Here is a 15,876-nt window from a genome sequence, read left to right as displayed (position 1 = left end):
CAACCTCTTGTGATGGTTGCCATGGTCGCTGCCCACTTGCTCACCTGCCTGCCTTCCTCCACCCTCCTCCACTGGACTCGGCTGAAGCCGCCCTCATGAGGCTACCTGGGACGTCCTGGGACAAGTGGCCACCACTCCTTTGTTCCTTTCTTGCCTGGGTGACAGGGTTGTCCACTCCTTCTCGAAACAGTCTCTTTTCTCGGACTCTCTTGGCGGAAGAAGCCGCGCTTTCTCTCTCCTTCTCTGGGAGGCCAGGTTGGTCTCCTCTGTCTCTTCCTCCCCTCCTGCCCCTGGCTGTCTCTGCGCTGGTGGCTCCTGATTTTTCTCTCCTTGGGGACCTTCCTGAACTTCAGATTCATATCCTATGTCCTTCTGACACCTAACAGACATCTCAGCCTCAGGACATCCATAGAAGAACTCTATTTCCTGCCCGTTCCTACCCCCAAGTCCTCCCACATCCCCCCATCAGGAGGCAGGGAAGCCTCCATGTAAGAGTGTGGAAACCGGGGTGGCATCCCTGGATATGAATCGGGATCTGCCCCCTGCCAGCTGTGTGAAGCGGGGCAGGATCACACATCCACCGGGCCTCAGCGTACCCTCTGTGGTGGGGGGTGCAGAATGGTCAGGAGAGCGCTATCTCACAGGGTCATAGTCAGCATGAAATGAGTTAACGCGTAAGGAGCCATGGTTCACTGCTCCCCACCTCCCAGGAAATGACATCACCAGCATCCCAGGTCATCAAGCCAAAAACACAGGGGTCAGCCCAGCTTCTGCTCTGTGCGTGTGGGATGTGTGTAAAGAAACAGTGGCAGTCCTGCTGACTCAGCTTCCAAAACCTGTCCCCAAGTTCATGGGCTTCTCTCCATCTGTGACCACACCCTGGTCCAGGCCATGTCATCACTCCCCTGGGCAGCGGAGCAGCTTCCCAGCCTCCCATACACGCTGCCGCCAATCTACCACTCCCTCCACAGGTTGCAACCAGAGCGATCTTTCACTTAAGAGAGTTAAATCAAACTCTACTGTCCTCCTTTCCCTTCTTCTAACATTTTATCATGGAAACTGCCAGACATACATAAACACAGAGGGGGTCGGATGACCTGCAATGAACTTACATGCATCTTCCATATTCAGCAATACGACGATGAGTCTTCCCTCCACACCCCCCCCAAGCTCCCCTCCTGCACCCCAGACAGCACATCACCTCATCTGTACAAACTCCACTCGACAAAGTAAATTTTTTTTTGGCCACGTAGTTCCCCTACCAGGGAATGAACCCAGGCCGGCAGTGAAAGCCCTGTGTCCTAACCTCTGGACCGCCAGGGAATTCCCAGCACAGTAATATCTAACCCCCAAATCAGATGATGTTATTCCTTTGCCCAAACCCCTCCTGGGCCCCTACCTCCTCACCCTGGCCTTGACCCCAACCTGTCCCCTCCCCTCTCCCCCTCGCCCCTCTGTTCCCCGTGTGGGGCTCTGTGTTCATGGTCTCTCTACCTGGAACCCCCATTTCCCTGACTTTGCATGAATGCCTCCCACTGGCCCCATGTGTTCTCAGCTCCCCTGTTTGGATTTCTTCCCTAATCGCAGCGAGAAGCCAGTGGAGGGATCTAGGCAGGAGGGCACGGTGATCTGGCTTCGGTGTGTGGGACGAGCTATGGGTGGGATGGGGGAGCAGGAAGGCCGGGGTCTGAGATCATTAAATGAGATGAGCCATAAGGCAATCAAGCCACGACATAGCAAGTGCTCAAAAAATATTAGCTCTCATCAGTGCCCGTGCTGGGTAAACCTTGGTCCCCTGCTTCTGAAGCAGAGTTGTAGGAAGAAAAATCGTGTCCGAGTGTGACTGTGCTTGCCCCAAGCAACCCAGCTGGTGGGGTTCTGGGGCTGTGCGCTCCCTGGACTCCTGGCTTCCTCCGGTGGGGAGATAGTTACAGGCACAAATGACATAATTCCACGGAGAACATTCCTTGCCAACGTAGAAGAGACCCGGTCTAGGAGCAGTGAGTGGGTGAGTTCTTCCAGGGTGGGGGGACCAGGAAGGCGCCCCGATGCCAAGAGAGCCGGGCTGGAGGGAGTCCCCCCACCCCGGGCAAAGTTGGGGCGTGGGTGGGGTGGGTGCAGCGGGCTGGAGGGGGACCCAGTGTCTCCAGCCAGGGCCAGCACCCAGGGTGAAGGAGGGAGCCTCGGCCGCCAGGGGGAGCCCGTGGACTTCGCTGGCCTGAGGACGCGGGGCTGCCCCAAGAGGAAACAGCCTCTGCGAGGTAGCCAATATTTGACTACAGACAGGCAGACCGACCAAGAGTGAATCCTGTCCTGCCACTTGCTGGGAGGGTGACCTTGGGCAAGTGACTTGGCTATCCCGTGCCTCGGTTTCCTCGCTGTGAAGAAAGCCCCCACTGGGACCAAACCCCGAAACTGGCTCACTTGACCTTGACCTCCTGGCACCTTCCCCTGACTCTCATCCGTTGAACAGGGACGCTGCTCCTCCCACGTGCCGGTGTTGCTCTGTGCACTGAACAGCCCCTGTCGCTGGAGCAAAGAGCCGGGGGAAAGAGGCTCTGAGCACCCCCTTGCCAGAGGCCACCCCCTCGCCCCCCCGCATCCCAGGTGGGTCAGGTGCCCCCGCGTGCCTCCTCTTTCCTTCCTCATCGCTTCTCACTCTCGCGCACCACATGGCGAGCGGCGGAGGAGCTGGGGGACAGCTTCACGTCTGAATCCCCAGTTGGTTGGCGAACAGCTAGTGTGGAACGGGCCTGATGAGCTGAGTCTGAATGGGACTTTCCCCCCTGGCCCCTGCAGGCTGGTGGCTTCCAAGGCAGGGGATGGCCTGGGGCTCAGACGTGCATCTCCCCTAGATTGGTTTATTTTATTTTTTATTTTCTGGCCGCACTGCGTGGCATGTGGGATCTTAGTTCCCCAACCAGGATCGAACCCGGGCCCCCCGCATTGGAAGCACGGAGTCTTAACCACTGGACTGCCAGGAAAGTCGAGCCCCTCTTGCTCTGGACAGGCCTGCATGGAGGGGCCCTCTGTGCTCCCCACCTCCTATGAGCTTTCTCGAGGTTGGCTCCTCCCCTCAGTCTCCGCTCAGCCAGACGCACTGGAAGGTTTGCCTGGAACGCCTGGTATGGCAGCTTGGTCTTTATCCGGGAAGGGCTGCTGGCAGGGAAAGGTGTGGTCAAGTTTGTATCTTGAGGGGGCCCTGGCTGCAGGGTGGAAGACAGCTGGGTCGGAGCTGGCAGGTGGTGGAGGGGCCCCAGGCAGGACAGCAGGAAGGACTCTGCCCGGGGAGAGGCCCATGCACAGGAACTTGGGATGGTCAGTCGGCCTCAAGGATGAAGCCCAGGTCTCCAGCTCCCGTAAGCAGTGACGCCACTGGTTTTAGGAAGAGCCCTGAGGGCTGAGGCTGAGCTTGGCCTCGCGTGTTACGAATCTGTGGCCCATCATGGAGCCAAAATGACTGTGGATGGTTGGAATAGGACCGCTAAGGAGGGAGGGGGTGGGGTGGAGAGCACAACCGATTCTTGGGAGGAAAGGACTTGGAGTCCTGGCTGGGGCAGAGGGACAGGCAGGCCCCGTGACACTCCACACCCCCATTCCTTGGAGGTAGGAGTGCCAGGCAGAGGCCCCTGGTCACAGGCTAAGGATGAAAGCCAGCCCTGCGGGTTGCCCCTTGTCCTACCCCCCGGAGAGGAACAAGCCACCCAGTGTTCCATGGCTCACGGGCGTCTAAGGCTCTATCGGGTGAGACCCCACCAGCCAGGGTGTGGAGCCTGCCCTTGACAGGCGGCTGGGGTGATGCTGGCAGAGGAAAAGGGCACCCCCTAAATCCCCCTGATTCTCCACTCTGTGCAGAGCTGCCTGATCCGGGCAGCAGGTGGCCGCTCAGACTCAAGGACAACAGAGCTGCAGCCCGGCCTGGAGCTCCGAGCAGTGAGGTTGACACCTTCTCAGCCACAGTCAGCGCCAGCACCTGTGATCACACGGCAGATGGGCCCAGGTGGACGATGGGTCGGCTAGGGCAGGGAGAAACACAGGTGCACAGGCTGCTTGGAGCCTAGCTGTCAGGACACACAGCATAGCTGTTGGGGAGGGAAAGGGGTCTGCTGGGCCCCCTGAACCAACCAGTGAGAAAAGATGGGCTGGGGAAACCCGGGATGGAGCTAGAAAACGGGTGAGGACTGTTCCCATCCCTCCTCCCTACTCTCGTAAGTTATTTCAAATGGTTTGGGAGTTCACTACCATTGTCTTTTATTATGTGCCATTTGAAATCCTTTTCGGAGGAGGCAGAATTTCAATAAGAGGAAGTGGACACGCAGGCCTGGCTCAGGAGATTTCTGTGATGGGGAAACTGGAGTCTCCAGGTAGAACGGTCTCCTCCTCAGGGTTCAGAGTAGTTGAGAAAGCAGGAGTCAACTCCCCACCTGGAATCGCTCCAGGCAGCATGCCCCTGGGGGCCGTGACAGACAGACAGTCTCCCCATCGCCCAGGTAAAGCGGCTGAGTCCACAACACGCCACACTTGCTCCGGGTCACACGGCTGGTGGCTGCATACCTGGCCTGGGAACGCAGCCTCACGTGCTGCCCGCCAGCTCTCTTGCCTCCCTCCGGCTGGTAAGCAGATGAAGCTAGAATGACAAGTGCAGCCCCGGCGGCTGTAAAACAAAATAGTTAAGGAAAGAGCTGGACTCTGGCCCTCAGTGGGTAAGTTAGGTCTCCTCTGCCTCAGTGGCCCCGCCTTTAACATGGGGATCAGAGCCCTGATCTCCTGGGGCGGGGGTGAGGGCTGAATGAGTTTCGTGCATGAAACACAAGGACAGCGTGTGACACAGGACAAGCACAGTGTGGGCGCTGAGGGCTGTTGGGGACATGAGGCCTGGCACCGGGGCAATCGTGCTGCTGAGGAGAGGGCCCTGGGCTCACTCGGGCCTGGCGCTCCCCTGGGTCCCGGGGTGACCTGGAGCGAGGTGCTAGTAATGACTCTCCCACGGCACCAGCTTATTGGGTTTCCACTCGGCCAGGGCCCACCATGAGCTGTGCGGGGTCACCTAGAGCCTGGTCTGGGCAGGTCCCGCCGACCTGGCCATGTTGTGTAGCTCAGGTGTGGTTTACATGTTGCGTTCGGCTCTCGTGCCCAAACCAGGCTTCACGCGTCCGCCACTTCACAGTGCTGAAAAAGGAGGGTTAGAGGAAGGGGCCCCACCTCCACGCGGTGCCAGAGACCCTCAAAGGCTGGGGTTCCTCCCACCCAGGTTGGGGCAGGTTTGGGCCTAAGAGCGAAGCCCAGGAGAGCAGCACAGACACAGCAGATGGCCAGGGCCTCGTGTTACATTCAACATTTACAAGAACACACCCTGTCACATGCATCTCGAAAAGGCTCCCCGGCCGCCATGGGCGGGGGGGGGCGGGGGGCAGGACGCAGCCCACACAAACGGGGAGACAGGGTCTGAGTGGAAAGGGTCATTGCTTTAATTCAGGTCGGGACCCACCCCGGGGCCGCCCACCCCACCCCAAGGCAGAATCACTGCCTGCTCGTGATCGTTACAAAAATAAATATGAAAAAAGCAGCAACTCTTTAGTGATCGTGGAATTAATCGGACAACGATTAAACGTGTTTAAGCAACTGGCACGTCTCCTAAATTGCACCAAAAGAATCTGGAAGCACTTGGTTTGGCCTCAGAGGCAACACGGAAGGAGGGGAAGGGCCCAGCCCCAGGCCCGGCCGAGCGCCCTCCCCTCACATCTCTGAGTCGGCGTACATGCCGTTGATGAGATAATCCACCTGCGTGTAGTCCTTCCTCTTGTAGCTCTCGTAGGCCTGCAGGGCAAACAGAACCAGGACTGTGATGAAGAGGGTGACCCCCAGCAAGAGCACTGCCAGGAGGAAACTTCTGTTCACTGGGGACTGGGCCAGGGGCTCGCTGGAGACCACCAGGTACCGGCCTTGGGTGCTGAGCTGACACGCGTCCGTGGCTGGCACCTTGGAGTCCCCTGAGCTCGCAGGGGTCGGCCCCACGGAAGCAGGACCAGGCGCGGCTTCAGGCTCGCCCTGCTCCGGCGTCTGAGTGGTGCCTGGCCCCGCGGCCCCCGCCATGGATGTGACGGGGCTGGGCCGCGTCGGGGGGGCCGGGCTGGAGTGAGGGGCAGGTGCTGGCGCTGTGCTGGCAGCCGGCTGGGGGGCCTTGGTCGTGGTCCCCACTGTCGTGGATGCGGAAGCCGAAGAGGGGGAGGCGGGTTCTGGGGTTGTGTTGAGGAGGGTGGGCGCGGGCCTACTTGCCGCGTCAGCCGCAGTCCGGCCCGTCGGCGCCTGGACGGTGGGGCCCTGTGTGGATGCGTTAAGTGTTTGGGGACTCAGGGGCACCGTGGGGCTGGCTGTGGCATGGCCGGGGGTGTGCCCGGGATGACCGTGCGAGTCCAAGGGGCCGCTTACGCTTGCCAGGGCCGCAGCAGCTGTGGGAGCACCCGTGGCCGGCGTGGGTGTCGTGTGCGTCGCTGGCCCAGACAATGTGCCGCTGCCAGGCGCCCGCGTGTGGGGTGAGGACGGTGTCTGCCAGTCAGACGCCGGGACAGGCGGCGTGGGCACCCCGGAGGTGGCTCCGTCAGGGGTCCCTTCTGCTGTCGCTGACGCGCCTGCCTCTGTCCTGTGCGTTGTCCCTGCTGTGACCGCAGGAGAGGTGGGGTCGCCTCCCCAAGTCCCTCTGGTCAACGTGATGGGAGAAGGTGTCACCGAGGTCATTCTTGCAGACATTTCATTCAAGACTCTTGTAATGGTTTCCACAGATGAGTTTTGTTCTGAATTCTCCAGCGTCTTGTTGAGGACTGAGTACCCTTAGGGTCAGAAAAGGGAGGAAAAGATACGATCACCTTCAACCCTGTGCAGGTGGATCAGTCAGAGACTGTCTTCATTTCCGGCCCGTGGGGCTGGCCGGGGAGGCTGTGCGGTGCCTTGCTTCTTAGCCCGGCAAACACGTTTCCCTCTCATCTCCTCCCTGCACACATCTGGCCCGCAGCCCATCACAGAGGCGCTCAGCACTTTGATTTAAAATCTCCTTTGTGCTCTCTGAACCCCAAGCCCATGAGGGCTTCAGAGCTTCATTTTTTTTTTTTTTTTTTTTTGCGGTACGCGGGCCTCTCACTGCTGCGGCCCCTCCCATTGCGGAGCACAGACTCTGGACGCCCAGGCTCAGCGGCCATGGCTCATGGGCCCAGCCGCTCCGCAGCACGTGGGATCCTCCCGGACCGGGGCACGAACCCGCGTCCCCTGTATCTGCAAGCGGACTCTCAACCACTGCGCCACCAGGGAAGCCCCCAGAGCTTCATTTTTTGATCCAGTTCTCAAAATATCATCATCTCTCGCATTACAGGTGTGATGCGCCATTAAAAAAACCTATCCAACACACACCCAGGTTTACACAGCAGATAAACCGTTGCCCAGATATTCACACCATGCAAGAATGCTTGGCTTTATGATCGGATTCAAAGCAGGATTCCTGGAGAAGAACAGTGTCTGGCACAGAGGAGAAGCGCCACTAAATATGTGACATGTGGATCGACAAACTCCCCAATAAAGACGAGGTTTATGGAAGGAGTGAAATTTTGCGAGGCCAAGTAAGTCACCCTCTCAAGGCTCAGAGGCCAGGTCCCATGTGGCCTTCGCAGCCCAGCCCCCGGGAGCTCCGGGGCCCCTGCAGGCCCGTCCAGCACTCACACGGCTTTCTCACTTACGTGGATGCGGGGCTGTCAGGTGGCTTTCAGATAAGGACCAAGAGGAAACCCAGATGAGCACGAGGGCTGTCCACATCTTGCAGGTGAGCTGGCAGCAAGGCTGGGCGGTGCCCGAGGCCCCCAGCCTGCCGTTCCTCAGGCTGCTGACAGTTCCCTGCTGCTTGGCCGAGGAACCTAAGGTCAGGAAGGGAGGCATCTGGTCAGTGACGCACGGGGCACAGGCCTGGCAACGCGCCGGCTGTGGAGTGCTCCGAGAGGTCCCAGGGTGCAAACCCAGCCAGATGTTTCCCCTGGGGCCTGGCATTCAGGAAGAGCATTCAGGAAGAGTGTCTCAGCCATGTGTTCAGGGATCCGCCCAGTGCCTGCTCTGACGGGTTTATAGCACTTCTTAACCCAGTCTCACTATGTGTCTTACTATCCCAGCTCAGAGTTGAGAGTATGAAAGAGCAGCAGAGAGGGGGGCCAAGACTTCCTCCTCAACTTCTCTGTGGCCTCTGCAGGGCCCAGAGCACTTCTCTGCACCCGTGACAGCTGACCACATGGAGAGATTCCACCTAGCCAGCCATCCACCACCCATCACCCACCCATCCATCCATTCACCCATCCATCACCCATCACCCATCCACCCATCATCCACCCATCCACCATCCACCCATGACCCACCCACTGCCCATCACCCATCCACCCATCACCCACCCATCCATCCATCCACCCAACACCTACCCATCCATCCATCCACCCATCACCCACCCATCCATCCATCCATACACCCATCCATCCACCCATCACCCATCCCCCTGTCACACGTCCATCCATCCATCCACCCATCACCCACCCATCCATCCATCCATACACCCATCCACCACCCATCACCCATCCCCCTGTCACCCGTCCATCCATCCATCCACCCATCACCCACCCACTGCCCATCCACCCATCACCCACCCATCCATCCATCCATCCACCCATCACCCACCCATCCATTCACCCACCCATCCATTACCCATCCACCCATCACCCACCCATCCATCCACCCATCACCCACCCATCCATCCACCCATCACCCACCCATCACTCATCCACCGCCCATCACCCATCCACCCACCCACCGCCCATCACCCATCCATCCATCACCCATCCACGATCCATCACCCATCCACCCATCCACCGCCCATCACCCATCCACCACCCATCACCCATCCACCACCCATCACCCATCCACCACCCATCACCCATCCACCCATCACCCATCCACCCATCACCCAACCACCGCCCATCACCCATCCACCCATCACCCATCCACCATCCATCACCCATCCACCGCCCATCACCCATCCACCGCCCATCACCCATCCACCCATCCACCGCCCATCACCCATCCACTCATCACCCATCCACCACCCATCACCCATCCACCCATCACCCATCCACCCACCCATCCATCCACCACACATCACCCATCCACCACCCATCACCCATCCACCGCCCATCACCCATCCCTTCGTCCAATACTCCCCGAGTGCCTGCTCATGCGCCAGGCAGTACACTCAGGACAGAAAGATGAGAGCCGCACAGCCCCCTCCTCCAGGGAGCCTGCCTCCAACGGGAGACACAGAAGGGAGGTCAGTGCAGGCTGGTGCCAGTGTAGAGGGACTAAGTGTCGGGAAACAGGGAGGAGATGGCACCTGGGAGGCTGCGAAGGGTCAGGTGGAGGCTGGTCCTCTATGCAGAGGCCCCAGAGGTGGGTGGGACGAGACAGGGTGCTGCAGGGCCCACGAGGCACAGAATTCAGCTGGTGGGGGTGGAGGCGGGGGCCAGGGAAGGTGACCTGGCTAGTGACACCTGGGCCACGTTCTGAAAGACGGTTGGGATCCACCTGGTGGGAAAGGGGTGGGGGGGCAAGTGGCAGGAGCAGCAGGTGATGACAGCAGGGCCAGAGGCCTGGGGACAGCACAGTGAGACCTGGGCTTAAACAAGAGAGAGAGAGGCCACCACGGGGCAGTTTGGATTTTGGTGTGGGGGGAGGCGAGCCCGTGCAGGCCCGAGGCAGGGGTGTGACAAGCGAGGCGTTCCGGCAAGGGGCAGCTGGGGTGGCGATGCAGGGGGCAAGGCCTGTGAAGGCTGAGAGACTCAGTAAGGGGGTTCCACAGCAGGGGACAGAGGGTGGGCTAAGTGGACCTGGTCGCAGAAGCCCTGGTCTCCGAGGGTTACGGTGCAACTGCAGAAACTTGCAGAGACGCCACGGCAGCTGAGCCTCAACAGGATTGGCTTCCCGAGCACACAGCGGGGTCTCCCCACTCACCCCAGGTCTCTCCCACATGCTGGCAGGCTCAGGCCCCTCACCACAGGGGAACCGAGGGGGCAGGTAGCCTCAAGTGCCCCATCACTTCATGCCCTGCCGGTCCTGGGTGCGCCCTAATCCTGTTCTCAGCCCCACCCAACTGCCGGAGTCCCACGTGGCCACCTGCGAGGCCCAGGTCCCCTTGGACAACAGCCCAGTCACGTGCAACGAGGGCTAGTCCTGAGACTCAAACTCGACGTGGGCACAGGGCAAGCAGAGCACAGTCTGCTGGGAGCCTGAGGGCTGGCGACTCCTGGGGGTGCCTCCACAATCAGTCCTGCCCGAAGATGCCCTAGGCCCTCGGCCTTTCCCCTGGCCCTCATGGCGAAGCCCTTGGGTTCCACAGAATGTCTTGGAAGGGAGCCTTCAGGTCACCCTGAACGAAATGTCCTGACGGACTCCTCGCCTTGGCACGGATGCTAACTGCTGCTCTCCACGGCCCTGCGGCCAGGCTGCCCTCCCGCGGAGCAGGGCAGGCTCACTGGCTTCCCAGCAGCCCCAAGGGTCACCTTCAAGCATCCCCATCCTGGGCCTGCTCCATCTGCCATGCCACAGCTGCCAGAAAGATCTCTGTAACCCACAAAGCTGACGCTGCCTCCAGTGCTAAACCCCCTGCTCTCCCAGGATAACTCCTAAGCTCCTTAACACGGCGAGACCGCCTTCAAAGGCTGCCCCACGGCCTCTCCCCTGCAAGCCCACCCTCGCCAGACACGTGAAATACCGGCAGTTCCTGGCCCAGCCCGGCCCCCTCGAGGAGCACTTCAGCCCTGCTGGCGGCCACGCGCAAGCAGTCCCCGTGCGGCATAAAGGGGCATCTAGAGGTGGCTTTCTTTCTCCTGTGAGCAGCAGGGGCTCTTGCAAAGTGGCCCCGCGACTGGAAAAACCCTTTCGAGCACAAACTCTGCTGGAAGGCTGGGCACTCCCCTCCCCCATGCTTCTAATCCCTTCGTGAGAGTCACTAACTTTAGTTTAGCTTCATGGCGCACTCTCCCGCCAAAACTGTCCATAAGAGCTCCTGGTGTCTTACAGGTTTAAAAAGGTTCCCCAGCCCTACAAACCACAGATTTGCATCTGTTTTCTCCAGAGCAAAAGGCATTCTTTGTTCTGACTGAAACAGAGGGGGTGGGGTGGGGAGAGAAGAAACAGACCAATGTCATGAGGGGGAAGGACTGAACCAGGGAGGTTGCAGGCACAGAGAGCTCCCACTCCCCCCACATTAGCTGAAGTAAATGCAGCTGGGCTCTCCGTAAATAAGTGTATTTAAACGACTCTCTCTTTGGCCAGTCACGTCCACTGAATGCATTAAAAATGCCACCACTGAGCCCAACATGCTCCCCAAGTCTGAGCCCTGGATCTGACAGGGGCTTCCTGAATGCACCCCAGGCTTTCCACTGCCACCTCACTACAAACCTGCGGAGCAGAGTCAGGAAACTTTTTCCTATCCAGAGCTAGATAGCAGATATTTTAGATTTTTGTGGGCCATACGGTCTGTCTTAGCTACTCAAGTCTGCGAAAGCAGTCATGGACCATAGGTATGTGATGTGTGTGGCTGGGTTCCGGTAAAACTTTATTTACAAAAACAGGCAGCGGGCACAGACGTGGCCCACAGGCCACAGTTTGCCACCCCCGCCTCTGGCGCTTCAGAGCTGATGCTCCAGCTAAGGCAGGAGGAACTGATTCAAGGGCCTGAATGGGTTTCCGCCTTCCCGTCCAGTCCCTCATCCTGGAACAGACACGGGCCGTCCCATTTTTGGTCCAGGGACAGACTCTAGTCGGTCTCCTCCCAGGGCCCCTTCTGCTAGGAGGCGCCCCCTCCGCACCCCGCATCAGTGAGATGCAGCACCCCTGCCCGTGCAGCGAGGGGCTCCCATAGTATCGTGGTCTCATGACACGAGGCCCAGAGAGAACCTCACAGAAACAGAAGACGGCCCAGAGGACCACACGGTTCCCATACCTGCCTGGGGACCCCCCACCAGGGCCAACCAAGAAGGCAGAAGCTCTGACGGCGAAATGCCACAGACCGGGTCTCCTGCACACTGGACGGCTTGGCCCTCTGAGGTTCGCTGTCTTTCCTTTGCCCACCCTGTCCCTGCAAAGCCCCCTCGGGGCCCTTTTCGGGCTCACTGTCCTGTCACTGAGCAGGTGGCCCTGCCCGCAGGGCTTTGGACACTCACGAGAGGCAGCTGCTCGGGGAGTGTGCCCAGGCTGGGCCATCTTCCTCGGGGGGCTGAGGGCTTGACACTGTGCGCTTGTCGGGCGAGGTTTGGCTCTGCAGGAGGCGAGGACGGCTTTGAAGGGCACTCCCAGGCCATGGCACGCTTTGTGGCACACGTGGGATCCAGGCAGATGCTCCACTCTGGTAGAAGATGCATCTACGGTTTGAAAAAGAATACACGCTCCTTAGGAAAAGCACAGGGGAAAAATCCAGTGAGGAGGGAGGCATTTTTCTAGTGTAAACTCAGGAGGAGATGAAAGAAACTCAGCACCTCCTAGAGTGGCAGATATGTGTAGGTGGTGATGCCTGAGAACCACCACGGACGGGCCTGCTCTCTATCACACACGCCCACGTGCACACACAGCAACACACACGCATATGTGCATAGGTACATGTGCATATGCATGCGGTCACACGTGCACACACGCACTCATATCCACGTGCACATGGCAACACCTGCGTGCACACTGCCATGTGTGTACACGTGCAATCATACACATGCACGTGTGCAATCACACACAGTGACATACATGAGGTGAGCGTGTGCATGGAGCATCTCTCTAAAGCTATCTCAGGAAACTCCACTGGTCGCTCAGGAGACCTCTGCTGGATGCCATCACTGTCTCTTCCCTCAGCCAGTGGGGCTGGTGATCACTCCCACAGAGACAGGAATTGGCCGCTGTGCGGAGTCAAGAACAGGCCCTCGTGCTGTCACTTCATCTCTCTGGTATGGTCCTGATTCCGCTTTCCAACAGCGTATTCTAAATGTCAAGATTCCCACGTGGGGGCCTGTGCTAATCTGAGTTGACTCACAACGGACAAAGCATTAACAAGACTCAGAATCATAGTCTCCCCTGAAAAGGCTTTAGTGAGTCTTAAATGAGGGTCTGGCCAGTTATCCTCATGATCTGGTGCAGAGTGACTGGACAGATCAAGGTCTCAGAAAGAAGAGACCCCTGTGCAGGAAGGGAATAAGCAAGAAGGACTAAGTGTTGAGTAGGAGAGCAGGGCAGGTGGAAAGACAGGAGGTTAGGCTGGTGCTGGGAGTTCCCATTTTCAGGGGTCAGCCCCTCACAAGTTCTGCAGGGAAGGGGCAGCACCCCACTAGCCAGGCAACCCTGTATTAGAAAGGCACCCTCAGAATGTGGCTCTGGGTGCCTACTTCATGACCTTCTCTGGTCCTTGACTTTGTGCTACCTCTTAACATCTCCCATTTCCAATTTCTTATGTTCCCAACCTTGGCTTTACTTTTAACTTCTATGAAACCGTTTGTTATATGCAGGGTGCTGTGTGCAAGTTACCTGATATCAGACTCCAAATTGCTTAATTCCTTTTTCTGGATTACAATTCTCCAAATTGCTTAATTCCTTTTTTCCTGGGCTCAACACAAGTGTTGCCCGCCACATTCCATCACACTAGTAACTTATTTATCAGCGGCAACGTGGTCCCAGTCCCTACACCAAGCTGGAGAAACTATACATACCGAGGGACAGGAATTGCGGAAGCAAGTACAGGGCAAACCACAGATACCTGCCCTGACACGTCACCTGGCTGAACTTTGGTATCGCGACACAGACTTGTGGGTTTGTGTATACAGACATTGTCCTGTGGTCCAAAGGAAGTGTCTCTGTGGCAGATGGGAACCCAGAGCACTGGAGAGCGTCTTAACTACATCGCTTCCTTCCAGGTTTTTGGAATTTTTGGTATCAGGCTAAATGCTGATCAAGAGGCTAGTTTTTGCTGGCAGTCTGGGTCGATTTGACATTCCTTTGTCCATTAGGCAAGTCTGGCATATAAGCAGAACATCTGTATTGAAATTTTAGAGATGCTTCCTCCAGGGAGAAAAAAAAACAACAACATTATTAAAGGCAGATTTCTAAGTAGATATTCATGTCTTATGGCAAACCATGGATTCCTCATACTAGCCTAACAGCTAATTCCACACACTAACTAGCCACCCGGACTCACCTGGAGGAGGCGAGCAGGTAAATGTAAATGCACAACACCCTCCCAGGTAGAGCGGGCTTGGGGGAGGCCTGGGTCGCCTAAAGGGCCAACTCTTTCTTTGAGGGTAACTCTTCCTGGGGCCCAGCCTTGGCCGGGCAGGACCCTTTAGCTCCCCACCCATCCGGGAGTGTCCCAACTTCCTTCTCCTCCGCTCCCAAACTGGAGCGACCCGGGTCTCTTCTCTGGTTTGGGATCCCCTTAAGCCCTCCTCCTGTCTCCCGCCTCTTGGGCTCCCATCCACGCTCCTTCCGAGTCTGGGCCTCCAACTGACTCCTTCCGTCCTTTCCTCTCCTCCAATTCCTCACCTCCAGTCGTCACCAGCTTGCATTCTATGTCCCCATTCATCTTTTCTCTTGTCCCGCTCCTCTGCCTCTCGTGGCCCCATGCCCCCTCCTCTGCCTCTCGTGCTCCCATGCACCCCTCCTCCTGTCTCCACCTCCCTCTCTCAGCCCCAAGCCGGCTCAGGCAGCCTTGACAACAGCTCCACGGACAACAGCGAGGGCCCCTTACCCGGGCGTGGCAGGCCTGCGGCGGCCCGGAGGCCCTCGGGCGGCGGGGAAGCGGCCGCCGTCCGGCGTGCGGACGTGGCCGGCACCGGAGCAGCGCGATCGCAAGCCAAGACTGCTCAGGGCAGCCGCCCCAGCTCTGGCCCCTCCCGGACCGCCCCGGAGGTGACGTCACGGGAGGGCGGGTCCTGGCGGGCGGGGCAGCGTCGGCCGAAGCCGGGAGCCGCCCAGCGGCTCCAGGCGCTGCAGGAGGCGAGCCGAAAGCGAGGGGCGTGGCTGTACCCAGGGCCCCGCCCACCGCGGAGGGGTCCAGCTACGTCTGGAGAGCGGCTGGAAGCGGCTATTTCGGGCAGGTCTCTGCCGGAAGTGGTGGTTCCTGGTGCTCGTCTCACAGTCTGTGGACACTGCCCTGTAGCGACCGAGGTACCGGGGCTGGGTGATCTCAGACCTACCCCGACGGCGTGACCCTGCCACATGCCCTCCCTCATCCCTCCGACTTTATCCAGCCGGGGGGCGGGGGGGGCCTGCGCTGGGAGTAAGCCATAGTCGGGATGGCCGCCAGCGTGTTTTGAGTGCTTACTCGTGCCAAGACCTGGGCTTGGTTGGGTGATTTCACTCTGCAATAGCACTGTGACACGCTTCGCACCCGTTTTACAGATGCTGAAACTGAGGCTCACAGAATGTTTCTTAATTGTGAGATGTGAATAACAGTGGGGCAAAACGGAGTATAGAGGAAAGCAAATGGGACTTGACCTTCATTAGGTATAGGCTTTGGGGGCCTTCCCTGGTGGTCCAGTGGTTAAGAATCTGCCTTCCAATGCAGGGGAACTCGGGTTCGTCCGTGGTGGGGGAACTAAGATCCCACATGCCGCAGGGCAACTAAAATGGCAGGCTCTAGAGTCGGAGCGCCACAACTAGAGAGAAGACTGGCGCGCTGCAACGAAGGATTCCTCATGCCACAAGGAAGATCCCGGATACCGCAACCTGACGCAGCCAAATAAATAAATAAATATTTTTTAAAAAAAAGAAAGCGTGTATTAAAAAGCAACAACAACAAAAAAGAAATAGGCTTTGAGGGGAGGG

At 58.5% G+C, this 15,876-nt stretch overlaps 1 protein-coding gene across 19 annotated transcripts; it reads right to left on the bottom strand.

Annotated features, from left to right (window-relative positions):
* Positions 1 to 4,239: 4,239 nt before the first annotated feature.
* On the bottom strand, positions 4,240 to 14,938 carry C9H11orf24 (chromosome 9 C11orf24 homolog). 19 transcript variants are annotated; one of them, XM_060158345.1, is made up of 7 exons: positions 14,798 to 14,938; positions 13,582 to 14,112; positions 12,811 to 12,959; positions 12,240 to 12,437; positions 7,725 to 7,898; positions 5,759 to 6,827; positions 4,240 to 4,654 (listed from the first exon to the last, which is right to left on the bottom strand). In XM_060158345.1, the coding sequence occupies exons 3-7, from the start codon at positions 12,827 to 12,829 to the stop codon at positions 4,327 to 4,329; spliced, it is 1,788 nt and encodes a 595-aa protein (XP_060014328.1). In that variant the 5' UTR covers positions 12,830 to 12,959; positions 13,582 to 14,112; positions 14,798 to 14,938; the 3' UTR covers positions 4,240 to 4,326. The 19 variants fall into 19 exon arrangements, with proteins under 19 accessions (XP_060014328.1, XP_060014326.1, XP_060014331.1 ...); XM_060158343.1 differs by lacking the exon at positions 12,811 to 12,959 and having other exon boundaries at positions 5,759 to 5,817; positions 5,899 to 6,827; positions 13,764 to 14,112; XM_060158348.1 differs by lacking the exon at positions 12,811 to 12,959 and having other exon boundaries at positions 5,759 to 6,321; positions 6,430 to 6,827; positions 13,764 to 14,112.
* Between the last annotated feature and the right edge of the window lie 938 nt (positions 14,939 to 15,876).

The sequence above is a fragment of the Lagenorhynchus albirostris genome, chromosome 9, assembly GCF_949774975.1.
Source record: "Lagenorhynchus albirostris chromosome 9, mLagAlb1.1, whole genome shotgun sequence".
NCBI lineage: Eukaryota > Metazoa > Chordata > Mammalia > Artiodactyla > Delphinidae > Lagenorhynchus > Lagenorhynchus albirostris.
This window is presented reverse-complemented; position numbering and strand designations above follow the sequence as displayed.

Coding starts and splice junctions, on each gene's coding strand:
- C9H11orf24 (XM_060158338.1), bottom strand. CDS start 13,881: ATGTCTGTATACACAAACCCACAAGTCTGTGTCGCGATACCAAAGTTC. Junction 7,899..12,239: donor TCCCCGAGCAGCTGCCTCTC/GTGAGTGTCCAA, acceptor TCCTGACCTTAG/GTTCCTCGGCCAAGCAGCAG. Junction 6,828..7,724: donor CCTGACAGCCCCGCATCCAC/GTAAGTGAGAAA, acceptor TCTGACCCTAAG/GGTACTCAGTCCTCAACAAG.